At 42.9% G+C, this 27,926-nt stretch overlaps 2 protein-coding genes across 9 annotated transcripts in view; both read right to left on the minus strand.

Annotated features, from left to right (window-relative positions):
• arhgap46a (Rho GTPase activating protein 46a) overlaps nucleotides 1-23,153 on the minus strand; it is a 28,490-nt gene extending 5,337 nt beyond the window's left edge. The window contains exons 1-5 of one of the 3 annotated variants that reach the window (XM_028406121.1): nucleotides 22,992-23,153; nucleotides 12,505-13,002; nucleotides 3,289-4,714; nucleotides 381-1,023; nucleotides 34-126 (exon numbers count right to left, since the gene is read on the minus strand). In XM_028406121.1, coding sequence (XP_028261922.1) covers nucleotides 34-126; nucleotides 381-1,023; nucleotides 3,289-4,714; nucleotides 12,505-13,002; nucleotides 22,992-23,005 — 2,674 coding nt within the window. In that variant the 5' untranslated portion in view covers nucleotides 23,006-23,153. Of the gene's footprint in view, nucleotides 1-33; nucleotides 127-356; nucleotides 1,024-3,288; nucleotides 4,715-5,651; nucleotides 5,821-12,504; nucleotides 13,003-22,991 lie in introns of those variants that run through there. The other 2 variants (XM_028406120.1, XM_028406122.1) reach the window with 2 other exon arrangements.
• A 546-nt stretch (nucleotides 23,154-23,699) lies between these two features.
• Nucleotides 23,700-27,926, minus strand: part of sulf2a (sulfatase 2a) — a 39,476-nt gene continuing 35,249 nt past the window's right edge. For 5 of the 6 annotated variants that reach the window (XM_028407192.1, XM_028407191.1, XM_028407194.1 and 2 more), the window contains 10 exons: nucleotides 27,326-27,584; nucleotides 27,137-27,233; nucleotides 26,949-27,043; nucleotides 26,813-26,872; nucleotides 26,549-26,715; nucleotides 26,225-26,367; nucleotides 25,951-26,059; nucleotides 25,826-25,859; nucleotides 25,257-25,310; nucleotides 23,700-24,900 (listed from right to left, as the gene is read on the minus strand). In XM_028407192.1, the coding sequence (XP_028262993.1) occupies nucleotides 24,870-24,900; nucleotides 25,257-25,310; nucleotides 25,826-25,859; nucleotides 25,951-26,059; nucleotides 26,225-26,367; nucleotides 26,549-26,715; nucleotides 26,813-26,872; nucleotides 26,949-27,043; nucleotides 27,137-27,233; nucleotides 27,326-27,584 (1,049 nt within the window). In that variant the 3' untranslated portion in view covers nucleotides 23,700-24,869. The remainder of the gene's footprint in view (nucleotides 24,901-25,256; nucleotides 25,311-25,825; nucleotides 25,860-25,950; nucleotides 26,060-26,224; nucleotides 26,368-26,548; nucleotides 26,716-26,812; nucleotides 26,873-26,948; nucleotides 27,044-27,136; nucleotides 27,234-27,325; nucleotides 27,585-27,926) is intronic. The other variant, XM_028407196.1, reaches the window with a different exon arrangement.

The raw sequence follows: 27,926 nt of genomic DNA on the forward strand, positions 1-27,926 counted from the left end.
TCGAAAGGAACATAAATAAGTGGAAAGATGTACCTTCTTCCTCGTCCGTATTCTGCTTTCGCTTCTTTCTGGACTTTGAATTCTTCTTTAGCTTTAGTTCCTGCTGTTCCAATATAAACTGAGTCACTGTTAAACAGATGATAGCACGGGTCACATTTTTGGTTGGCAGTTAAATAAACAACAGTCAAGAGTACTGGACTCATCATAAACAATACTGACAACATAAAAGTTCAATACCACTGAAAGTAGAAAGCATAAGAAAAAAAATGGTAAATGAGGCATCTCTCTAAATAACCTACATAAACACTGATTATCAGACAACACAGGGAGGTGCAGAAGAAAGAAAGGTGACCCACCCTGTTGCTCAGTCTGAGACTCACTTTTCTTGTCGCTGGTGGGTTCCGTGTGTCTCTGGATGTAACCTTCCAGGTAGCAGCGGAACTTAGGCGAGGGTGCAAAGAAGGCCAAGCTGACAGCCATCAGCTCCCAGCCTCCTGCCAAGCTTCTGGGACTGGAGTTGCCTGTGGTCTGCCTCACCAGCTGCACGTAGAGCTCATCTCTCAGCCCTGGCATGTCCCAGCACTTGGTGACAATGAGAAGGGCACAGTGACGGCGATCAAGACGTGAAGGCCTATCTCCCATGTAAGCCTGCACTAGCTTGAACATTTCGCAGGCCTCTTTCCTGACGGCACGGTTGCTGGTAACGAGCATAGGTTTTTTGATGGATCCACGGTGCCAAGACAGCATGTTGGCAATGGAGACACGCCGCCGGAACAGACCTTGTGTGTGCATATTGAGGTGCTTGCTGGCCCAGTCTTCCATGCCCATGTCAGGAGGTGGGGGTTGCCGCAGGGTGGCATAGGAGAGCTGGTAGGCTGATCCTCCTACTCTTCCCCCAGCCCCCTCACCTCCCTCTCTGTTGTCATGGTTGGTAGGACGGTGAGGGCCCAGTGAAGCGGTACGACCATCCACCATACCTTTTTTCCTGCTCTCCAACTGAGCCTGCAGCTCTAGGGTGCCAGCCTGCAGGGATACAAGAGATTTGCATGAGATGGAGGGGGGAGGAAGAGGAGGGGGAGAAGGTGGGAGAAAAAAAAGGTATTAGTTTTATTATAAGATATGAAGCAAGACTGCAGCTGCAGTATTCACTGTATCACACTAAAGCTGGGCTGCCTTCCACCTACTATGCTGAACTGCTAAGAGAGGAGAAATCGAGCAGATTTAGTGTAGAAACTTCCTAATACCACAAAAGAACAGTAACAGAAGAGAATGTCCCAATTACTCATGAACCCTGGTCTCAGCAGCAGGTGAGCACATGGTGGCACAGCAAGCCTTACCCCTGCTCCCTCTCTAAAGCAGGCTCACTGCCCTTTCAAAACCAAAGCTATGCTCTACAGAAGACCTCCTCATGATCCGCATAGTCAAGTTTATGACTGAAAGGAGGAATTCATTTTCCGTAATAGAAAAAGCCAGAAACCCAGATATGCTCTGCAAACAGCCAGGAACAACATAAACCCAGAGCCAACATCAAAGTTTAAATTTGCTAACGGAACATAAAATGCATCAACGTGTTTTTTCAATGAGACCTTCAGGGTAATAAGACAGTGATGAGTTCCAGGCAAACTGGACTTTCGATTTTGGTCACTCAATCAAATGCATCAGATCTTTGCTTTGCAAAAAGTCTACACAGTAATACAGGATTTACGTTTTTTAAATAACAGAGGCCAATTCCAAATGATGGAATGCCACAAAGCATGTTTACCAACAAAAGCTTCCACTTTCAGTAAATTGAACTGCCTAGCAGATACAGATGTACTGAACCAGCACATGGTCAAGTCATACTAGGGATAAGGTCATAAGAGTGAAACAGCAGAAAAGGCTCTTGACTACTCTATATTGGCATTGTAAAAAATGTTGTGTTTCAGTGAATCCTTTAAAAATGGTAGTTCAAAGGTCTTTAAGCAAGAACAGAACATTCAAATCCGAAGAATGTAGAGCGGCTCATATATAACAAATCCTAATCTGTGTCTGGTGTGTGTGATATAACAGCAGGTCAAAAGAACATTCCAGGAAAGTCTTAGGGGGCCTGCTCACTGCTCCTTGACTGCTGTCTCATGCTAAAGCTTCTGTGGTACCAGTATACCTTGGTACCAGCCTGCCTCTTCCTCCTCCTCATTTCACCGCCAAATTTGGGCCATATGGGCCACAGTGGCGTCCTTCCTGACCAAGGGAAGCCATGTCCTGAATCTATCTGGTCTGGCACAGTCCCCAGATGCCCAAACACAGAGCTGGCATATGAGCATACAGTACCTGCAGTGCAAGGCAGATGGACAGTGACATGAAGATGACAGCTATTGCTGGGAATGTGGCCATTGTATTCCGTGGTGCACCCCATGCTAATGGTATGATGTCCTAGGGAGACTTTCAGGCACTCAAGACTGCAATGGCATTACTCACAAAATGTTCTGTACTTTTCTAAGATTCTAGATTTCTAGATTTCTAGATTTCTAGATTTCTAAGACAGATTAGCCTAACTGTTTTCATCCCAGAGGTCCCTGCTGCATCACATTATGTCAGATGCAGAAACATTTCTGGGCAGCTTCTGAAAACAGTACAATATAATGTATGGTGCATATAGTATTGCGTATTGTTATTTCTTTTTCACATTTTGAGATTAAAAACAGCTTTTGAGTGCCTCCACATGCCGCTACTTTTGTAAATACTGAGAGTTTAATCTTGATTTATGTGCAATTAATGTCAAAATTAGCTTTCACCTTTATCTGTATTTGCATACCTTTCTTCTTACCATAGACCTGTCTGTTTATTGTCATGCAAAGATGAAGAATAAATGTCATTCTAAGTTTTTAAAAAGTCTTTTTGCCACCACTAACTATGAGGTATATTTTTTCCAAGTGAAAAAATCTGTCCACTCTGCCCCTCACAGCTCTCTGAGGACTAGACACACAACAGTACAAAGGCAGCTGGTAAACACTACAACACTGATGCTTTATTCAAGCATGACTTGGCCTCATCTGACAGTGAGATTGAATTCTTTACTAATCTGATAGTAAGTCTGGAGAGATATCAGTAATCAGAGCTCTACCAGACCAAACAAAGCTGAATTCAAGCAAGCCCGCTGAGATAAACAAACTCCACACACACACAACACACACAGCTGAGCTCCATATCAGACAGGAAACAATCATAATATTGGATTAGCTTAGATGTATTGTCTAACAATCTGCATTTGAATATAGAAAAAAATGTAACTTCTCAGAGTGGGGTTACCTGAGAGGGTGGTCCTTGTGTCTCTGGTGATGACAGACTGGCCTGGCTATTTACACTCATCTCTAAGGTGTCCACCTTTTCATAAGTCCTTTTCTGCCTTCCTTGTATTTCCAGAGGGGTCAGGTTAAGGTTGCCATAGTTACCTGGCCCCTTCATTGACCGGGTAGCACCAGTGAGGTCCTCTCGTGATGCACACCTGCCTGCTGATCCACCTCCTCCATACCACCTGAGAGAGTCAGCAGGGGAGCGTGTCCGAGGTACAACAACCCGCTCCCCAATTTCTGGGTCCAGCCCCGCTCTCATCTCCCTCATGGTGTTGGAACGACTCACAACCTCCCTCATCTCAGCCATCAGCTTCTCATTCAGGGCGCACAGCTCCCCGCTGCTGCCTACAGACCCTGGCCTGCCACCTGCACCTCCACCAGCTCCGACCCTCCTTCTGCTCTTTCTCCTTAGACTTGGAGAAGGGCCGGTGGAGTAACCTGAGTCTTGATAGTTAGCTGTGGCTTGTGGGGTCGAGGAGTGGAAGTCCTGCGAAGCTTGGCTGCTCTGTCTGCTGTGCCGTGCCTCCATAGCACGCTGCACAGTGGCCTCAAGGACCCGCCAGTTTTGTTTTTTGTCCAGTGTACTTGGGCCAGAGGTTCCAGGCTCTCTGTCCCTTAACTGTCCACGAACCTGTTGCAAAATGTTGGCATGGGATTGGGGAAGAGGTTGAGACTGGGTCAAGGCAGAGTCCTGTCTGGAGGTTGGGGAAGGGGCACGCGTGGGTACAGGAGAGCTGGATAGGAGCCCCAGTTTGGGGTCTACGTTGACCATATGCTTGATGCATTCCAGGCCAGCTGGGCTATAGTCAGAGGCCGAGGGATTCCTCCGATGTCTGGACACTGAATGCGATGAACCAGGGTGCTGGAGGAGCCTGGGTTTCTGGAGGCTATGTGTAGGTGTCAAGCGAAGTTGTCCATTATACAGGTGTGCCCCCTCTACCTCCATGTCTGTGGGGGGTTCATCATATATGGGACACTCTGAAACTGGTTCATCATAGATTGGTGCAGTGCAACCATACTCGGGGGACACAGGGCGTGGTGTACTGGTCTGTGACCTGTGGAGGAGCGGACTGGGCTGACTATTGTCTGATGTCAGCAAACAAAAGCTGCCATTGCTAGCTTTTCTAAGGTGATGGGCCTGACGTGTGTCATTAGTCACTTTACCAGGAGGGGCTGTTTTATACCCCTGGGTGGAGCTGAAGTGTCCTCCTTGGGCCTTGTTGCTGGAGGGGTGCAGGGTAAATGTATTGGCCTTGTTGTGTGCACTTTGTTGGAGGTGCTGCTGCAGTGCTGGGTTGGGCTGGTTACGACTCATGCTGTTCACCTTTACTAACATTGCTGCCTTAGAACCAGGTGCTGGCTGCCATCTTTGAGAAGGGTCCCTGAAACAGAGAAATATAAGCAGAAAGAGAACCGACATTAGTCAAAGCATTACAGTACATAAACAGTCTAAACCAACAGCAAAAAGTTAACAGAGAGTACCATAAAAGCATCATCATTGTAATATATAATTACACATAGGCATAAAGTCATTGGCTGTAAACAACCTTGGCTTACAGGGCTGGGAAAATCAGCAGCAATTCTTCTCCAAACATGTCGCTGACCTACAAAGTCTGCACTCCATTTTTAGTCTGACATTGATAGTAGTCTTGTCATAGGCATGAAACAAAAACTCTACTGTGTACTGTGCAAACCAAGTGCCTAAAAATACTGAGTGACTGAACACAACACATCTCATTGAAATCCATTTACAATTCCTTTTAACATTGGTGACTCAAGATGTCTTGAGAATAAATGGAGCTATGTTGGGAGCTGTATGTACTACACAACTAAAAATCTACTGTTTGACTCTCTGGTTGAACATTTATAAACTAGATTATAAACTAGACCATGTGCTGATCTGAAAGAAGTCAGAATTGTAGTACTTCAGTGTTGAGGTCTTCAACTGGGTGCAAAGGTTAATTCTTGCTGCTTTTGGTTGAGTGACCAGGCTAACTTCAAAAACACTACTTGCTAATCCCAGCTATGTAAAACAATCTGCAATCAAGCTGGTCATGCTCCTCTGGTCTGCTGCCCTCCACTCAGTTGCCTCATAATATTCTGCTGTAATCAGGACTTTTCATTCCAAAACTGATAAAAACCCTGCCCTCTTAAACCAATAAGAGTGGCTAAAGCTGGCATTATTGTGCAATAAATATCGACATAGATGGTGCCTAGCCTAAGACACGTGTGTAGCACTGAATAGGCATGCTCAATATACTGTCTTGCTAATCAAAGGTCAAACAGCTAAGCAAGTTTGAGGCAGGTAAATAGACTTACCTTCCTTCCTTCTTTCCAACCCCTGCTTAACATTCACTGGAGTAATTAATTACATCAAGGCTGATCGCATTATATACTGGTAAATCCAAACATAAACACAGATCGGCATAGAGACAAAAGCAGCGGCCACTGGTTTCCCTTTTCCAAGACCACTATGATTCAGTTGAGAGTTGGGCTGTAACGGCAGGAAGAGGACGCAGAGGGAGGAGAGAAACAGGCAGAGTGACCCCCCCCCCTTCCACATCGCTCTTGAACAATGCTGAAACAATTCCCCTGAGGTCCTCCAGCCAACGGCCAACTTCCTTTAGTCTCCCTAGCCACAGCTTTGCAATCTCTCTCTCTCTTCTCTATCCTTTTGCAGTCAGGTCCTGGTGTGAGCCCCCCTATCACCACCCCACCCTTCCCCCCTGACACTATAGAGTGAGTCACACCACCTCAGCCGTTTAAATGTAAACAGGTTCTCATCTTCAAACAATCCCACAGTTTTCCCATTCAAGCATGGCCTATAAATGGTTAGGTCTTAGCCACCTGGCACATGACCAGAACAGCCCGCCACATCCATGATGTTGGGGAATGGCCCCAAGGCCCCAGCCTCACAAAAAGCAAGCAAGACTTTTTACTGCTTAAATAACATATAACACACTCACACACAGGCATGTGTGAAGACAAGCTCTGATGGATGGGATTCACCTCAAACTACCACCACTGTTACTTGTTACAAACAAGTGTGACTGTGTCTGGTTACACAGGGTGAATGGGGAGGGGGTTGATAGTTGACATCTGTCCACATGTAAAACCACTGTTAGTACTCTTTGAATAAGTGTGTTTTCTCACTCTGGGAAGCAAGAGGAGGTGATACCAATGCTACAAAATTATTGCCACCTCAGCAGCTGACACACAGCTGGCTGTTTAGCACTGGTTTGTTGTGGCAGGTTCACACAGGAGGTATCAGAGCTTTACTCAAAATTGGACTTCACACATAAAACCACAATAAGCTTCTATCATTAATCTAAGATCACATTGTGGCACAAACACACAAAAACAATCATTGGTGTTCACTTAATTGCCAGCTAGATAAACACATATCAGTCCTCTGTGTTCCTGGTGAATGGGTGACATGTTTTATGAGGACTGACCCTGACACAGTGATGGCCACTACTTCCTGTCTGGGAGGTGCTCTGGAGGGTTGGAAAGAGGGCTTCCCTATAAGCAAAACAAACAGGAAATGCCTAATGTAATATTCACACGCTGGGTCTAGGGCAGAAGGGGGCTTATATAGAACTTTATAAATGTCTGATGTTGATGGAAATTCCATATTCTTTAGTACATCTGCTGCATGATGTATCCTTCTATAGTAAATCTAAAGTCTTGTAAATCAACAGTACTACTAAATTATGTTGCCTGTCCCTCAGGAACTACAAACTGAACCCAAAATATAGGTATGTAAGAAACACCTTGGTATGCCTAGTTCACAGTTTTGGGACAAGGGGACTTCTTCAAGCCAGTCTCCATTATTTGCCTGCCGTTGCCACAGTCAGGCTTAGCAAAGGTTCAGCATTAATTAATATTCCCCGCCACACTGGCACATTAGGTTGGATGTCAACAGAGATTTTGATGCTTTCATCATCACAATTACACAAATAGAAGGCCAGTATTTAATCTTACACAGTATGTACAATATCTCCGACTGTCTTTTTAAGCCTCTAACACCATAAGAGCAATTCTCAGATCAAGTAAATAAAGTATGATCATAACCCCTTAAACCAAAAGACGAACAAAGACATGACAATAGTGAGAAACCACAACAGCCAAAACAGAATTCAACAGGGGAAGATATTATTTGATGGTGTTTGTTGGGGGTGGAGGAGGACAGAGACACAAGAGAAGATGGTGTGAGCCTGTGTAAATGAGAAGGGGTGTGGATTAGTCGTGGGAGAGTGCAGCAAGGGAATGAGCGGGAAGGCCGGAATTCCTCAGGGCTCATTCAGAGGCCTTTGTGGCAATGTGGGGAGCTTCACACAATGCGTTGCTGTGCCATCGTCACGGAGATACCTCTCTCAGTGGCAGCAATGGAGATGAAGGAGAGCAGAAAAACCATTTTCAACCTCTGGATTCAGACAGACTCTCACATAATTCTCAACAGGCCTGGACTTTATTCTAACCACAATGAAAGTTCTTTAGCAAGGGTGTGTTGCCTGCCGTTAGGCTGCCGATCAGGTGTTCACTGAATGTTGCTGAAGAAGGGGAATTATGTATGCAATATATCATTGACAAAATGCCATGATAATTATCATCAATGGGAGTAACAATTCTATGCAGCCTTTTCTAAATCTCTTTGCAAACAGATCCTTTCCATTTCATCGGTTTCTCAGACACACATGATAAGACATGTACAGAACAAAACAGGACACCAGCGCTTGTGTTTACAAACGCTGTCATTCAGAACTTGGGAGTTAGCGTGTGAGACCTTCAAGAAGATAGAAAAATGTAAGATAAAATAAAGTTAGAGGCCTCTTTGGAAACCAACAGTGTAATCCGATTGGCTTCTAGAGCAACAAATCAACTTAACGGTCAGCAAATGTCAATTAATCTCAGCAGCTCTGGTGTCTCACAACCACATACACAGTCCAAGATACCTCTGTCACTTTCTGAATATTCCTGTGGTAACGTCGTCTCAATAACAAATAAGCTACTATGAGAAGACTGCTGTCATTAGATGTTGTGTCTCTATTTTCCTGTCTGGAACATCACCTGTTGGAAAAGGCATCAGCTGAGTCACTTTTTGCGGTTAGGGATATAGATTTGGAAGTTGTTATACACCTCTAGGGAATAGTTGTCTGAAAAACAGGGGTTATTATTAACACTGTTTGGACAGGAAAAGGAAATGAGGTCGCACAGGCCGAGCCTCTGCTACACAAACACTTTAGAGAACAGACCAATGGGATCATTGCAATCTGCGTAGAGGAAGGAAACTGAGAAGACAAAGAGGATTCACTAAGGACAATGCTGCATCCATTTTGTCAACGTTTAAAACTGTTTCTTCCTCTTGTATTTAAGCAAATCATCATAAAAATATTAAAAGGAGCCATAAAATAACACGTTTGCATTGAAGGCGAAGATGGCAGCATCTTAGTTCCTGTAAGACTCCTCCACATAGACAGCTGTCCTGGAACAGCTGAACTGTGAGCCAAGATGTCTACCAGCTGTGTCTGTCCGTGGCTTCTGTGGACCACCACTATGAGATGTGCCGGGCTGGGTCAGAGGACAGCCAGTAAGAATATTTAAAAGGAACCGGATAAAGCCAAACCCAACTGGAATCCAGAAAGAACTGCCTTTGGAATTTGAAAATGTATCCACAAACTCTTCACAGGTCCAAGTATAGAACGCTGTCTGTATGACAATATTAAAACTGCAGCTTACTGCAGATTTGATCATAATCACAAACAAACTAAAACATAGTGGTATGGTCGTGGACAATAAGGTCCAATTGCAAAGCCCTTTAAACCCTCAAAAACTCAATTTCTGAATACTGCAAGTTAGCCGAGGCAGCCAGAGCAGTGCCTCTTGAGGCCAGTTAACATTGGTTCTTTACAAAAACACGGCAGATATTCCATCTTCACAGCACCAGAGATTTAGCTGAAAAAATACAAACATGAAATGAGGACATTGTTAATTTTAACCAAACAAAAGCACAGATTCACAAAGTTCAATGTGAGACTATTTATAGAGGAAAATAAAATAAAGGAAACCTTTAACCCCTTTTAAACACTGTCTATAAAGATCTGAAAAGTGAGCTTACCACACCGGGAGTGCTGAGATAAAACAAGTCTTTCCAGTGAAGTAAAAATGTTGTGGCTAAATCAGTGGCGGGAGATGAAAAGCATGAGAAGCTTCTGTTCTCACAGTAAAGATGCACACATTGTGTGTCTTATTAAAAACTTAAAACTTTATCTACCCAATAAGACGCCCCATCATTTCCTAAATAAACCCACTGGTGAGTGGTGATTTCTACCACATGACTAACAGCCAGTTAGTCACAAGCACATGTGGGGAAGCCTGTTCTGTGTTGGCACTTTCATACTTTTGTTTTCATATACAAGGTTCATTCTAAAAAAATACCGCAAAAAAGTTCCCTAAAATAGATTGTAAACTAAAATATTTCCCTTACAGGCTGTAAGTTGGTGGCGTCAGAGTTTTTTTTCTGCTTCCCTAAAGTACTTCAAACTAAACCCAACATCCTCTTAACCAAAGCCACATACACTCATAAGACCAGCTATACTGTCTCTGCTTTGATGTTTAAAACCTTTGGTATAGGTGCACATAAATAAAACATCCAAAGAGTGCTGAGTTGACTTGGGGGCCCTAAAAAAACTATGTTTTCTATATCTTTTCAGAATCAGTCAACAATCAGGAAAGAAGAGGTTCAGTGTCTAGTGTCAGTGATTGGTTTTGAATCAATGTCGGTGCAAAACTATCATTACCGGCTAAATGAGAGAGCAAATACAAGCCATTTGGTGTTCTTTTAGCATACCTAGACTTCCTGCTTAGAGAAAGCTCTCAGTTGACCCTGGGGGACAAAGGGTTTAAGTGAAGGCCTTTGTTCCTTTTAACAGACCATCCCACAAGACTGAACAAAGCTGTGACCCTGAGGTAAAGCACCTAGGGTCACTTCTGGGTTGACTTACACCATGTTGTCATGTGTTCTCAGCAGAGAACATCTATTTAACCTTGGCAGGTAATGGAAACAGGCCCACACACAGATGGTCATACAGAGATCATTCTATAGTTACATACTATTCAGATGTTTGCTGGTTAATTGCAATACATGGACATATATACACAATAAAAGGTCAGTAAAATTTTATACAGATGTTACATGCTGTGGTGATCTGTAGCAATTTTCAGTCCAACATCATGGAAATATATTAGTTTGAAATGGTTTCCTGTCCATAACCACATGTGACTGACATAATCTATGATATTTTCCTGATGAGCTCCAAAGGTTTAAAATTGCCAGGACATGCGATAACACTGGGCCAATGAGTAACACATTTAACACTAAGGTCGAAATACAAGCAGCCTTACATGCCTCTGTTCCCTATAACTATGAACAAAGAGAAATACAGATATGAGCTTTACAAATGCAGAGATAAAGAGACAAAGCGAGTTACAACAGCCAAGCAAAGGTCAGAATAAAATTAGTACAATGATTGTTGGGGGTTCTCTGTGAAAACATTGGAAAATATCTATTATTAACCAATATATTCATAGACAAAAACAAAAAGAAACAACTGCGGGACAAAATGGACTACACAATCTTCATGATAAAAAGAATACTGGTCAGAATACATTAACCTATTAATCTTTAATTATACTGGAAAAAAATAGCTTTGCTAAAACCAGAATATTGAGGAACATCCAAATGTATAAAGAAGTGAAACATGTTATGAAGGGAAGTAGAATAATAAGCGATAGGAGACTATATTCTCACAAAAGCCCCTTACACTCCTCTGTTCCGGGAGGGACAGCACAATTAGCTAACCCCAAACCACTGTGAGCCATTTTAGTTCATTTAAACTTTCTCCTTTGCGCTCACCCATTGTTCCTTGTTATTATCAATAATACAGGCCACAAACCAAAGGCAAGCAAGTCTGTAGGTTTGTTGTTATCCCTTTTGAGCTGTCACATTCCATCGTCTCTCTGCATGTTGTGGTGGTTTCTAATTACCTGCTAAGAGAGGCAGGCGGGTGAGCATGTGAAGTGCCATATGGCTAAGTAGGGTATCAAGCCTCTATGAGATAAAGACTCCCGAGCCCTTCTCTGCGGAACACAGCTGGCTATTGTTTTAAGGGGACACAGAAGAGGTTCTGGGAAAGGTTGCATCACTGGGGTAGTGTGGGACCCTGTGGGGAGCTCTATCACTTCCTAAACACACCAGATGCAACAAGGCCTCTAGGAGTGCCATGTTAACAGCCATGACTGACAAATTAGTCCCCCCTTTACCGTTACGTAATACGAAGGAATCAGGAGGTCAGAGGGGAGGCCTCCTAAAGACCAAGGTGAGGTACAAAAAATTCAAAGAGAAATTGGAGAGCCACACTCACTGTGGCAGAACCCCTGAAGAATGGCAAGGTTCGCCTTGTTTATAGGCAGCTGGATTGTAGTGGTTCTGCTTGTTATTAATCACAGACAACACTCTCTCACATGCCTTTCATGCATGTGCATAAGAGGCGTTACAGTCTTTAATGGCCTAGAGCCTCGATTTGTTTTAGGAAAATGAAGTGAGCATCGGAGCATGGTGGAGCAGGCTGCTGGTAAGCACACAGAAGGACACTAAGACGGCCTTAGTGGCCATTTGCCAGGGGAAACAGAAGTGGCATGTCTGGAATCTGGCTTGGAGGGAAGAAATGGTGGTTTGGATGAGGCCACAACGCCAAACACATGATGGGGTCTCTGAATGACTTACTGTTAGGACCTGTTCTGCACCAGTAACCCTAGCGTGAGGAGAAATGCTGTTCTCTGTAATATAACTGACCGAATTCCCCATTTGGTAGCGATTTGCTGAAATGGCCGGGCATGGTTCACAGGCAATCGTATGGAAACATGAGACATATGGAATGTTCAGATAAGTGAGAATGAAAACAAAAACAAAGTTAGAGTCCTGCCCAAGTGGTCAAAAATCAACATAGGTTATAGCAGAAGCATTTGAAAGTCTTTGCAACTCACTATGGCACATGCTACGATGACTATCACATTTTCCTGCTTTTCTCCCAGCAATATGACCTATTAAGATTACGTACAATTCTTTCTTTAGACTTACTGTAGATGGTACTTAAAATTTGGTGAGGCCTACCTCTGTGGGTCTTTAGTGCCCTCTGTGCTGTGATCGGTGCTGCTTCCATCTCCCTGCGATCTGCTGTCCACTGCAGGGTCCAGCTCAGGGTTTGCAGTCTCCTCGCCAGACTCCAGGGCTCTTGGGGCAGGACTGTCACTGTCCAACTCAGGTAGAGGCGTGGCACGACCCTGACTTCCTACACTGCCGATGCTCCCTGTGGTCTCATGGTGGTGCCTCTCCCCGCCTCCACCATCCTGCTTGCATCGCTTCATGGCCTGGAGCTGGGAGAGGGGAACTATATCGGCTCCCTGGGGTCGGTGCCAGACTGTGCGGCGCTCAGAGGAGTTGTAGTAGTAGAAGCGGCCACTGTGGGGGTCAAACAACTCCCACCACTGGTTACCGTCTGCCTGGCGAACAGGAACATCTGCAGGGGGATCCCATCCACATTCTCCAGTGGTCAAATTCACATACATGCGCTCACGGGTGCGGGGCTCCAGGATCTCCACCCAATCAGACCTAAATGAGAAGAAACAAGGCAAAGGGTGAAGTGTTATGTACAGCTTTAACATAATTAAATGATACATTAGATGCCCAGGGTTTCCCGCAGAGTCAAGGTGGTGACGGGGATGGGGTGAAGGGCACAGACACAGATAGTACCCTGATATTTTCGATTGTTCATCCCCATCCATTACTGTACACTAGAAAAAAAAAACCTGCAATTGTCAAACATCAGTAGCCTTGATAACAAACTACACAAATTGCATGTAGCATTGCAATTATTTTTTGTATTCCCCCATCTTCCTGGTAGAATTTTGGGCAGCTGCCCTAACTTTAAGGTGCAGAAACCTTGGATGCAGTCACATCTGACAAGCTACAAACAACTCACACTGTTTGACAGATTCAGAGGTTCAAATAGGCCTACTTGCCCATATGGTGGGAGTGTTATATTTGATCCCTACATGCATCCATCTGTGTGTGTCCATGTCTGTGGGTTAGCAGTGATGTCATCTATAAGCAGTGGAGTAGCAGACGTGATGGTGTATGTGTTTTCTGCATAAGGAGACAGGTGGATGCTCTCAGTGTGACACCATGAATGGAATCAGCAGGGCCCAAAGAGAACCATACGCTGTGCTACTAACGCAAAAACCACACAGCCTAACTATAATCACAGGGTGACAACAGCTAGCTCAGCACAATTTATACAGGCAGCAAAAAAGAGAGCAGTGGCGAGGGAAGGTGCACAAAACAAGACGGGGCAGAAAGAGAACTAGAAAAAAAGACAACCCCCTTTGCAGAAAATTAAACAGACATGGGTGCACAGATGAGAGGGGAACTGATTTCACAGAAATCGTAGGGTACTATCAGTATGATATGAAATAGAAAGCTATTATTGCGTATTACCAGCATATGTTTCAGCTACTTGCACAATATCAGGGTCAATAAATAATCTGACAATTCAGCAGGGGCTGCAGTCTGCTGGTGATATATATCCAGGTCATGCTACACTTTACTGGACTCAGTTTCCTGGACTAAACCAGGTCAGCAAATCCATGTGAGAACAGGAACATTTTAAACAGTGAGGAAGAGTCCTTTATTGAGGCTCAACATCACAGTAAAAGGACTTAAAATATCCATTAAATCACAATTCTCTTGCAATGGCCAACTGAGGATCCTGGCAAGGGTAGGTCCTTTCTGTTCTTTAGTATCCCACCCAAATCTGGCCTAGTATCTATGAGAGAAAAGTACCAATGGTGAGGAATTAGCGTCACAAGAATCTGCTTAAGGTTTGGACATTTTCCCAGCTTTCTCGGGACAGAAAAACGTTTCTTCTCCTTGTCATGGTTGTTTGTGGTACACAGCCTGCTGTCCAGGCTACCTGGGATGATCAGAGAGGGCAAGAGGCTTAACATAAAATAAGACTGCCGACAATGTCCACCAAATACCCACATTCATTCCTCATATGCCAGCCAAACCAACCCTGTGTGCACCCCAGTCTCAGAAATAGATACAGAGGAGTATGTGCCAGTCAGCTCTGCCAGGTTTACAATGTCACCCTGTTGGCTACAACTCAGTGGGAACAACAGCTGTTCCTCATCTTAACTACAAAGCCTAACGTTAATCTAGATGTTTGTAAAGCATATCAAACTCTTACCTCTGTCATTGTTTGCCAGCAGTAGACACAGACTTGCCATACACTGATTTAACAGGTAAACATAGAAAGAGCATAGAAAGGATATAAGAGTCTTCAACATACTGTCTACCCATGTGTCCCAAGGCTCTATGCTGGGAAGCCATCTGGTTCAATCTCTCTTACTAGGCAATCAACCCTGACCTTAGTGGACTCAACATGTAACAACGGTGTTTTTATTCCTAAACAATACCTGGGTTAGCAAAAAAGAATATTAAAGAAAAAGGTGTACAGTGGTTTGCAAGTGAAATTTGTTCTGTAAACTTGTAAAGATTGTAATCCAAAACACTCGTATATCAAAACACATTTCCCCCTAAGAAATAATAGTGATTTAAAATTTAAAATCCATATAAAAATGACAGAAAATATTGAGGAGGGTTATTGAGGAGTTTTATTGTGTAGACAAAGGTCTCTGGAATCAGTAATTGTGACGAGCAACTTTTGCACTGCTATCTGTGAGTGTGTCACTGTAATGTGTGTGGTTAAAGCCCACATGTACACACGCACGGTCACAATGATATAGTAAACAGTACACACATGCTTACATACATGCTTGCATACATGCTGACTGAGACCGAGCATGGGAGACGATTCATTCCATTTTTTGCTCATCTTGCAAAACACTTGCAGACCAAGCTACTCGTACTCCAAAGTTTTGCTGTACTTAAGTTTTAAAATGCTTCTGCTTGTAATACAGGGCTTGGATTGAGTCTAAAACAGTATTGTGTTTAGAGTCTGACTTCTCACAAAGAGAGAGGGCCAGAAATGAGACCCGACTATTAGAACAACTATTAAGATGACTTTCAGTCTAAATAAGCTTGCAACAATGCATAGGTGAGAAGCTTAACAAATAATAGGGCATTCAAACTAGAGGCGAAACAATCAATCAATAAAACCCCACACATACCCTTTTACTGCTGCCGGCCTCTAAAAGATGCATTTCAAAAAGTGAGACTGATCTCCTCATGCTGCATTCCCTATAATTCAGAGAGATAATGAGATCAAAATACCTTCCTTTGTTTATAAATCAAAATTTATTTATTTATACTGAAGAGACTAATGACAGACTCCATAGCCTGAAGTGGATACAGTAAAATGTATATGGACAGAAATCGTAGTTTCTATACTAAGAGGTCAACGTATGGACTGTATGTAAACTGTATATATACCATGTAAGTGAACTCCAGTCAACTAAGGTTTAGGTGAGCCCTGCCTGGAGAAGCAGACATAAAAAGAAAAGCACAGGACTCTAAACGATTGAGGCAAACTGCCTCATGCTACAAATGTTCATAAATGGTTTGGAATGCAGTCTGCACCAGTGAGGTTTAACTCCAACAGAAATGTTTTATATTGATCTAAAATTAACTTGTTACACACATGGTCACGTTACTAAAGCACACAGCACCTTATTTACCTCTGGGAAAGCTCAATCTAATTGAAGCAGACCAGTGTGCCAGAGACGCTTGTTGTGAAGTTTGTGCGGTCTTAAACCAGCAATTGACTGCCTTTAGTAAACACATTCCGGGATACTGTAAAGTATTTGATTTTAACTCCTGAACCAACCTAAACTGTTTCACTGAACTTTTGTTCATACGGCATAGTATTATCACTTATCTGGTGAGAGACACTTCTGTCTCAGAAAACTGCCCACAGGTTTAAAAGATATGGAAACCAAAGTGTGGAAACCCATGTCCTTTTTACTCTCTTCCACTGTCTTCTATAGTACACAGGGTCTCTGTCTCCCATTTGGGTCAAGGAGACGCTTCAGCAGACTATGGTTATTCCACTGTGACTAAAAATAAAGCTTGTCAAATTGTGAAAAAATCTCTGCAAACAGAGCCCACCACTGAGACCTAGAGGCCAAAATGTGCTTTTTCATCATGCAACAATATGTTGACTTTCTGAGGGAGAAATACAGTATCTATCACCCACAATTTACTGTCAGCTCTAAAAATAACTAGAACTTAGAGCGCTTTCCCAGAGCAGAATATAGCTTATGGAATCTGCTCCATTGTTCAAAACCCATGCCAAAGTGTAAATGCTCTTTTCCCAGCAGCAGTAAACACAGTGGACTGGACAATACACTCACTAGAATAAGGGCACCAAGCAACGTTGTGTCATTGTCCAGCTTTGGCTTTCGAACAAACTCAAATACCAGTGTGGTTGTTGATTCCATCATGAAGATAAACCACAGAGAGAAAAAAAAACATTGTTTTCTCTGGGTAGCACTGAGTTCTGACTCAACAAAGGGAGCAGAATTTCAATAGATAATCCAATAATGGCTGCTATGCAGTTTTATGCTTTAGGTCTATTGTGGCATTTCTGATGAACAGATAGCACACCTTCAGAAACTGAGCCAAACCGGGGTATTAACAAATTAATTAACACTTGTTAAGGTAAGATTCCACTGAGCTTGTTAGGCTCCCATTTATTTTTTCAACAGCAGACTATTCTGAGCTGTTGCCTCTGAGTGTCCCTTGTGGACCTAGGCAGGCGGAGTTCTCTCGCACAGGGCCTGCCATTCATCTTAGAAACCTTAGCACTGTGGTCATCAGGCACAGTAACAAGTGCCAACGTCCACCATTGCTAGTATATTTACAGACCTGCTTTCCTATTTGCAGGCATAAAACATCTTTGCTCCTCAGATACCAACTTAAAAATAAGTCATCACCATGTGGAAAGAAAGGAATTTAAATCACCTCGCCTTTCAGAAAACTATTAAAAATGTGGTGGAAATCAAAAACAACTGGCAATTTGTCTCACATAGTAGGCAGAGGCCTGTACCTCAATATAATACAAGAAGTGATCTGCCAAAAGCAGACTTGTTTGGTTATGTATAAGCCATGAACAAAGTCTATTCAGCATGGCTGCTAGGCAACCTGCTTATCTAAATACTGTAAAACAAGAGCAGGGACATCAACTGACTACTGAGGGCTTGGCAGTAGTTCCAGAGGCTGTGACTAACGAAGAGCGTAACTGTAACGTTGAGTGCTGCAGACCTGATCCTGTTCTTTACCATTAAGAGGACAGTGTAAAAATGCAGAGACACTTACTACGTACTTTCCAATTATAACTATTTGTCAGCCATCATTTAGTGTTACTAAAAGATATTTCCAGTTATGTAAAAATAGCAGAAAATGTACATGAGTATCCACTGAACAAAACTGTCATTCTGCAGTATGTGAGAGCAGTCTCCAGTGCACCCAGGCTTTCAGAACAATCACATGTTTAAGATGACAGAAAAAAGGCCTGCACCTGTCATTCACACATTCTTTGGCCCTTTTGTTTCACACCTCTCATTCCTTCCATGTCACCAGAGTCAGGGGTCAGTAAAACTCACGGCACAATTGGTCTGTATGTGCGTGTGTGCAGCTTACAATTTAACATCAAACAAACTGGCATAAGGATCACTCTGTTATAAAGTAATGGACTTCTGAGGCATTTATCCCAATAACAGGCCCTACAGAAGTTAATGCTAAGGACTAGGATGTCTTGTCCTTTGACTGTAATGGAATGGGTTTTGTACACCTGACCCACAGGCTGCACACAGCCTGTCTGGTTTGCTCTTCTTCTTCTATTGTTTAAATTTCCACAGATCATTGTATGAATACTGTTAAATGGCTTCTTTTGTGGGTTACAGCTGCTTTGAATGAGAGAGATCTTGAGTTGAAGACCGCATGCTCCTTCCTAATGATTTTTTTTTTTTTTTTTTAAAAGTCTGCTTACTTTTGATACACATAAAGAAAAGATTGAAGCAAGGCGTCTGGACTTTTTTGGAGTTTCAACTAACATTTGATACATAGCAGTGTTTTAGAAAAAGGTGTCTCTTCACTGACTCTTTATGTTCGTATAACTAGCAGTCATCAAATAGCTATTTGTTTGTATTTTCAGACAATTGAATTATTGGTCTGATAAAGCTTCATGGAATCACCATTAGCAATGTTTAGCAGGTAGCTTTTATGAATTACAAAGCAAATGACAGTTTTGCTTAACCTTTATTAGTTTAGCTTATTAACTTACTATTATGGAATAAAGGATCTGGAGGTATTAAAAAGCATGTTTTGAGGTTTTGGATCCTTGAAACGCTCTATTAAACATATTAAATTGAAATCAATTACAATATTTTTGCATTATAATGAGGGAAATGAACAAGTATTCACACCACAAAAAATGAAGAAAAGGACTCAAATCTGTCCACACGTTTCTCTCAGCTTCAAACCTTTTCCCACTAAACTTTACCAACAGTTGTCAATGTCCATTCCTCACTTGCCCTGTGCTGACATTGGCAAACAAGTTTGGGGGTCGTCTTTCACAGCTTGACACATGAGGCATGATAAGAGCCGGCCTTATGTGAGCCAACCCAGGCTTCAAGGTGGCAGGCTTCCAAGGAAGAAAGGTAAATCACTTTAAGACCAAACAGCCGGGCAGCCACATGCCTGGCAGAGAAAACTGGGCTCGTATGGGAGGATAAAGCTGAACAGAGGGGTATAACCTCACCCTATCACCTGAATCTCATCTAAAAAGGCCTGCTTGGATGGATCCTAACAGGGCGTTGATACTATGTGTGATGGTTCAGTGAAGAGACCAAAAGCCCTGTGATGTACACGCCTAAAAGTAAAGTGTTGTATGCATGTTGAGTGGAAGCTTAACAAAGCTTAAATATAATGCAATTAGACAAATACTACCTTTTAACATTTCTGCTTACGCTCTATTACAGTGATGCTATGATAATGTCACACGGTGAAGATGAGTAAATATACAACCAATAAACTCTTATGTGTTGTCTAGTATCACTGGAGAAAAGTGTGACAGACATGACTCACTACAATGACACCTGAAACCACAAAAACCAGATGGTCTGGTTTGGTCTGTGTGCCTGTCAACTGAACAGCAGGTGCAGTAAAAATACAAAATTTACTTTTTGAATACAGACTAAATTGACTGCTGTTTATGTGCTTTTACTGATAGGTTCTTGTCATATGCAGGTCTGTGAATGCTCTAGTGAAAGAAAAAACTGGCTACCTAGTTGACAAGAATGTCCTATGATGACTCACAGTCATATGCATTACAAAGCCTGTGAAATGCAGCCTATTCTAATGCCGTGATAGTGCAGAACAAAGCAGACCATTGTCAGATCAACAGGCAGACTTCATTCAACGAGAACTCTCTGTGTTGACTCCACAGGGGAGCCCAGCCAATCACAGCCATGATGGGGAGGAGCATAGAATATGTTCAGGAGGTCTGGGGGTGACCTCCCTCAACAGCTGCCCTAATCAAGAACTAGTTTCCCCTCTCCTTTGGCACTGGATTAGAATGGATCTCACAAGGTCGCTCAACCACCTTCAGCAAGGCCAGTTTTCCCATGCTACCTTCCAACTAGCAATTTTACATGGACTAAGTGAATTCATTCTGCCACAATGTTCACCCACACTACAACAAACTGATTCTTCACGAGATGTGAGATTAAAGTGCCTACCTCACGACTGGTTCCAGGAGAACATTTTTGTGTTGGCAGTTGAATGCTGCTTCAGATACCCTCGCTGTAATCCGCCTACAAAGTAAATGCACAGAAGCAATGTTCTGTGATTTTTGTAAAGAGAGTATTGTCTAGTCCCGCCATCGTGTCCTCTCTCCCACAAATGCTGCAGCTTTCAACAGAATTGCTGGGAACTTCCGGCCCTATTACTGCTCTGCTGAACAGCCACTGTCTGTCTGAGACCCCTCTCAACAACATGGTCAATAAATTTCCTTTTATAGAGGCAAGCCTGTCCAAACAGAAGTCCCTGTCTTTCCTAAAATCCAACCCCTTCCTTGGTTGTAGAGCATATGGAGACTTTTCAGGTCAGATAAAGCTGGACGAGAGAGAACATGTGCAGGAGAGGCTGAGGATGGGATCAGGCTGTTTACCACATACAGCCTGGCCTTTCTGTTCAGTACACCAGCTGTCATAGCTAGAACAATGAGGTCACTTGTCCAAACAAAAAAAAAATGAATGCACCTATTACGATGTAACTGTGCCTAATAACCATAAACATGCTTTGCCTAAACTTTTTTTCTTATAAAGTCATTCAGAGTCATACATGTTTTAAATGATTACTTTAAAAACAGTTCAACCTATGTGCTGCCAAAACAACATTTTTCATTAGTGTCTGGCCTGCCTGCCTGCCTAACACCAGGAGCACCTTGTAACTTCATTTTTGAGTGGGACCAAACCATCCCCCCTGAATCCTCCATGCTGATATTACAAGCGAGGCCAGAGTCTAATCCCAGAGCAGTGTTATGGGGTGACTGAGAAGGTCAGTAGCTGGCTGTGGATCCACACAGGAAAGAAATGTCCGGATTGTCTTCTAGAGGAAGTGAAGGTGCCGATGGCAGCCTAGCTAGGATTAGAAAAGCAGAGCCGCCTGGTGAAGATGTTAACGCTGGGCTTGCATGGGCCAGAGGGGAGGAGTGGATTATGATTTAAGAGGCCATTGCAAGGGGATCAACATGGTGGAACAGATTAATTTTCCTAGTTACAACAGACTTTTTGGTTGGTAGACAAAACTGAATTGCACTTTGTGGTTTTCCTGTAGACTTCATTCACGTTCTGCTCTGTGACACCTCATTAACCTCACATAAAGTTGTTCAACTCCTTCGAGGCAGATGATTCATTTATCCTCATGGCCATAGCTGAATGCACCACAAGTTATTATCTCCTTTAATGCTACTCAGTGATGATCAGCACTCTTTGCATCAGGTTCAACCCCGGAAGTTAAATCACACTTTTATCCCCACAGAGGGAAGGTTCAAAATGTCAGCGGTTGTCCAGTTAAAGATAAATGTGTTTGGGCAAATCACCCTAACCTCATTACAGAGTCAGCGCGCCAGGGCACAGAGAATCTGTGATCTGTGTGTGTGTGGTGTGTTAAGACCACTGATCCGCAAGGATGTGACAGAGGCTACAGAACACAAAACAAGGAGGTGAAAGCTGGAGCATTTAGTTTGAAGTTGTATGTCCAAAAAACTCATCCAATCATAGTGAGTGTATTATTACAACGTCACAAGCTGTAACAAGCTTCAAAATAACTTTCCCTTCCCTCAACAGGCAAACAGACTTGTCCATTGTCAAATCCTTTGTAGGATGCACATCCTGTCGCCTTTGTCAAAAGACCCAGTTTTGATTAATCTTGTTAGGGGAATGCATAGCTTATTCTCTTTTGTGAGCTTGCAGGGTAAACAGTGAGACAACAATCCTATTGTGATTCCCGTTCCTCACACTGACAAGCTCAAGAACGGAAAAGATGTTTCACAACACCAAATGGATCATTGTCTTCCATCTTTACTGCTCTGTCTGTCGTGTAGTGCTGAACAGATAAAGGTGCTGTGACAGACAGATGAAGATATACTGCTGGACAGATAGAGTTAACCTAATACCACACAGATGCTACTGACAGTCATCCGATGAGCACCAGCTGGGGAGGGCAATGGTGGAAACGGCTGCACCCAGGAAGCAATGCTGGCATGCCACACCAAACTAACAGCCTCAGGCATTATAAATGACACCTGACTGAAAGGGCCTGCTTGTCAGGCAGTGTAGGTGACACACAGGAAGGAGGGGTTGTATAAAACTCTTAACTTCTCTCACCAGGGTTTAACTTTAAGTCACAGCACTTGAAATGTGTGAACCATGCCAAACAGCTGAAAGCAGCCTAACCTACACATCTCAGTGCCTTTAAATAAACTGTAGGCAAAGCAGAAATCAACATGTGGAGATCAAACCAGCAGCGAAAGAGCCACCAATAAAAAAGGAGCAACAAATGGACTGTGGACTATTTGCTTTCCGTTGAGGTTACTGGGATGTTAACCACTGTACAGACTTCAAGTTAGTCCAGCACATTTATAGACGAGTTAAAAGAAAACGATGGAGCTGGTGTTGAAGGATAAAATAAAGTAGGCTTCTGGTTTCACTTCTGTTCAAGTGTGGCTACAACAGACAGTATGGGTGAAAAATATACTTTTTAAGCTAGCAGCTAGCAAGATACAAAACAGTGTTTTAAACTATGCGACGTTTAACGTTCCTGTTTAAAACTGATACAAAACCAAAAAATATTTCATCCACTTTACTTAGTCTTACTTAGACTATACTTAGATTCCACGAACATTTGAGGCTTAAAACAACCTGCAAACAGTTTATCTGAGTTACTATGCACAGTGCAGCGTGGTCGTGTTCCCTGCCTTCAGGGAGAGAGAGCTGTCGGCGGCGGGATAATCGCGACACAAGCGTTCACAACTTTCTCCAGTTAAGTTTGAAATTAAAGCGAGCATTAACACCCACCTTGTCCCGGCCATGTTCTTCACATTGTAAACGAAGCGTAAAAGACAGAAAAAAAACAACAGCTTTGATCGTATCTAGTGAGAGGTTCAGTTTTCTGGGCGCTACAGAGCGGTCCGTGTAGTGAGTCCGGGACGGTCCTCCGGTGGTGAATCCGACATGGAGTCTCCGCCTCTGCACGTGAGTCATAGGTTGGGATGGGGGTCATCCAGTCTGCACCCCTCCTCCACCCCGAAGCCCCCACTTACTACCGCCTGTCTGGAAAAAGAATGAGCCAAACCAGAACCAAAACATTGAGCTGGTTGAATAAAGCACAGAAATAAAAAGTTATACGGCCATGGCGGTTACTGCGGCTTTAGAGGCGGCATCGCTCTTTACATTGGAGCAAAATACACAACGTCATGTTTAATATTTCCAACATATTTGTCACGGTTGTTAAAAACGTACACGCATTTGTTTGTTTGTTTTTGATGTGTATATATAAGTTCAATTTTGATGCATTTCTAAAGATATAAATGACATTTTCTAACATGATTTTCATCAAGCCACCTTAACTTCCTGGGCTCGTTCCTGAAGTCTGTAAACAAGCAGAGAGAGACATCTGCTGGACAGGAACAGTAGATTTTCACAATAACAGCCTGGGTCTGGTTATGGTCAAACAACACTTTATTCACAATTACTATCAGCAATCAGGTCTATGGAAATATTTGCTAAAAAAAACAAAAACAAATCAAAGAACAACTAACAAAGGCAGGTAGCTAAAGTTCACATCAATAAGAAATACATGGTTGTGTTTTTCCTCTGGCATAGAGTAAACTATGTTTCTGTTAATGTACATGGCGCATCTCTTCACAGTGAACCCTTTTTAAGTGCTCGCCGATGTAAATAAGGAAAGGATAAACATACAGCTCACTGGGAAAGGACATTTCTCAAACTACATTTCTCTCTAAAAGTTCCTTTTGTCATCCCATATCATACAATGAGGTCTCCCTCTTCAGTATTATAAAAAATATTGTAAACATTTATATTAATTGCACAACATACATTCAAATACATACTCTACTGTACAGCAAAGTTTTACTTCTGTATTGTTATCCTGTAGCACCATGTATAGCAAGCTGATCAAACTATCTGGATATTTCTACACTGTGGTACTGACAATACGAAAGAGTAAAATGGCATTCACTAATGATGCATTCTCTCAAAGGTCAAACATTTTGGAAGATTGTAACATTTTGAAACAGGGGTCAGCGTAGGCCTGTCATGAACTGACCTACTCAAAGTTCTGTGTATAGGGATGAATCATTGCAGACAAACTCTGGTCACCTCACATCTCACAGCTGTGCAGAAGATGATGCTTCATGAATGACATTCATCAGTGTTAAGATCAACTATAATACAAAAGATTACAGCAAAAAGTCTGATAGAGGTGGTCGTTATAAAGTCCATATCAGTCCCATGTGCAGACACGTTGGTGCAGAGTTGTTGTTACTCCATGTGCTATTTACTGAGTGCCACAAAGACATCACAAAGTCATGACATCATTGTGTAGCAGCAGAGTTGACGTGCAACTCATCATGTTTCCACAGATTTGACATGAAAGAAAGCTGATGTACTGTATATTATCTACAAGCATTACTGTTATGCTGAACAGCTTCTGAACCAAACTTAAGCTTCCTCTCAGCCTCAGGAGTGTCTCCTCCACCTGGACGAGGGCTACAAAGAACAGCTCATTCAAAAATTAAACCCAGATTAGAGAAGAGTAGTATCTCAGGTTATGGTCCATTGAAGTGTGGTCAAGGTCCTTGGGTTTGCTTGCACTCCCCTTTCTCCTTCCTTCACTGGAGGAGGCCGATGTGGTTCGTTGTGGGATGCAGGTGGTTAACCGACCCACCCTTCCCAAATCTGCCCTCTGTTCAGGAAAAAAAACTACTGTAAGTTAAATGTGTCACACTGGAAACCATACCTCCAGTTGTGGTTCTACCAACACTGCGAGAAAAAGTACGAAATGACAAATAACGTGACTGAGAACACAACATTATGAGACAATGTCACATCTGCATTGCTTTACTGAATTTGGGTGAATGGGAAAGGCGATGGTGCATGTTTGCAATGCAGGTAAACAGTTACTGTTAATAGAGGAGTACAGAATAACAGTAAATAGAAGAGCATGCTGCTGGGTCATCTGACCAAGCTAAAAAAATCTGGATGGAGACAGAGTAGAGCTTGGCTGACTACAAAGGAGCAGATGGGTTAGGACAAACTCACAGCGATTTGGAGGAGGGCTTCTTCACTTTTGGTCTCTTTCGACGATGAACTGGCCTGAAGCATGCACAGCACGTGTGCGTACACGCGCAGGGCAAATGCACGTGCATGGAGACAAACACACAGATATATACACACACACATACAGGTGCACACGCATGCATGTATACACACACACACACACGCACACACACCAGCAGGCAAACACACACACACACACACACCCAGACACACACAGCAGAGACAAGCAATTAGGCTTCATTACAGAAAAGGGAACAGCAGAAGCTGAAAAGCAGGTCTGCATTTTAGGCCTTTTTGGCATCGGCTTCTGCATGCTAAAAAAGGCTTTGATCACAACAATAAAGAACCATGGCAGTTTCAAGAGGTTTAATTTCAGAACAACATTACTGTATTTTATTTCCTTGACTCCCCAGATGACACACAAGCAGCAGAAACAGAACCAAAGACTATCTAGGGACGCAGTAACTTCTCTCAGTTCATATTGTAACATGAATTCCATCTGCACTGTTTGTAAAAGTAATCAGTTGTGAGCTATTAATAGGAAGAAATACCTGTATTCACTGAAGTAGTTTCGCTCCTTTCCTCCTGAAAGGAAGCGAAGATCCCATTAATCTCAGCCTGATATTAGTAGAGACCCTATAATCAATGATGTTTATCTAAGAGACATTTTACTCACCCTTCTCCGGGTTGCATTGCTTATGTCCCTTGCATCCCCGTAAGTCCATGAGCTGTTGATGCATCGAATTCAGAGTGTTGCGGTCAAGGGTGCTCACAGCATTTATCAGCTGCAGAAAACATAAGGGCATGTCAGCAATGGCTCTGGAACATTCCTGCAAACAGTTCCCCCCCCGTGTTTCATAAAAATACACCATAAATAATGGTGTGGGTTTAGTTGTTATTGTAAAGTTATTTATACCTGCAAATACACATGTGTTTTATAAAAGATATACCTGGTATGGGTCAGTGTTGAGATCAAAATATTCCAGAAAGCCAGTAGCAAATTCACAGAACAGGAAGTTGTGTGTGTCATTGATGGTCCTCAGGCACCAGTATGTGTTGTTGTTGGCACTGGTGCATGCACAGAATGGACCCACTGAGGGAGAGAGGGAGGGGAGTCAGTGAGGAAGGGAGGGGTGAGAGTGGAAAACAAGGGATTTTTACAAAAGTGGTCCAAAAATATTTTTTTTGTGATATCTGCTCTGAAAAAATAAGCACAAAGAACAAAGAGACATGTCCCAACACATCACTTTCTACTGCCATATGTCATTCCTCACTTGTCCAGAAGGGTGCAGTCTGCCAGTGATGGTTGTCATGAGTGAAGCAGGTTAGGCCAGGCATGCTGCAGGTGTCATTGTTCTGGAGCCTCTTAAGGAATTTACGTAGCTTCTTTCTGCGTTTCTGCTCCTTTTGCAACCACTGAGTCTTATTCTTGGATGGCATTCTGGTAACAGCAAAAAACATTTAACAGAATGAGACCGTAGAAGAAAAATTAAAAACATAGATGCATAGATGCAGGAAAAATTAACATTATGCTTTACCGAAGTGAGTGAATTCGTCCTGCGTTGAGCCGGAAAGAGTCTTTATTCTTCATGAGATAACTGAAAAGACAAGAAACAGCTGTGACATCTGATGGATGTCTGTGTCAGTGACACTGTGGCAATGATGGATTCTCACCTGGGAGTGTTACACTGACACTCCTCTGGACGCACTTTTTTTAGGTGACCTTTGACTTCACGCAGATTCTTGATTTTGGTCTGTAAAGTTTCAATCTAAATGCAGCAGGAACATTCACCGAATTATACACAACAGGCTGCTGACATTGAAATTAAGTGTTAATTGGTTTAACGATAAAAGCACAGTACCTCATGCTCAATGTGCAGCTTGTGATCTTTCCATGCTTGGAGGGACTTATAGAGGCTGCCATCACACTGAACTGTGTCATTCATTAGTATGGAGCACCTGCAGAGAACAAACACATTACAACTCAGCTATGTAAAAAAACAGCTATATTTCCAAAAACATTACGCATGAGTGCAGATACTTGTACCCACCTATATGTGACTTTGAGAGCTTCAGGTGGTGTGAGTTTGTTGCTAGTGGTGGGCTTGGCTGTGACTCCCATGCCACTGAACTCTTCCATATCCTCCTCATTCACCACTCCTCTCCTTGTGCCTCTGGTCCAGCTGCTGTTCCTGGATCCCAGAGGCCGGTAGCCCTCCTCTAAATCTACAGCATAGAGGTCTCCATCCAGCTCAAAAGACACAGATCGGGCCCAGCGCTTCCTAGACACAGCTTTACTGGACTTTATCTCTGCATAGGATGAGACAGAAAAATCTGACTGGGGTGAAAAAGATGAAAGTGTTTTTCATACTGCACATCAGGAGACCTGCATTTTAATTCAGCATCACATTCCATATTCTATTCTACAAGCTTTTGTGTCCATGACCTTAAGTGTCTGTGATTTAAGGCTCCTTTGTCTACTGCATGCTGCCACTTGATGGCAGCACTGACATATCCTTCTGATCTCATGAATACTTCAAAAGCTGGTTATTTTAGCTGGAGATTAATGGCCCTGTTTGGCAGAGCTTTGTAGGCTACTGCAAGGACGTTTCAAAGTAAAGAACAAGTGTCTCTCTGAAGGAAATAACAGCT

This window comes from Parambassis ranga, chromosome 5 (assembly GCF_900634625.1).
Source record: "Parambassis ranga chromosome 5, fParRan2.1, whole genome shotgun sequence".
Lineage (NCBI taxonomy): Eukaryota > Metazoa > Chordata > Actinopteri > Ambassidae > Parambassis > Parambassis ranga.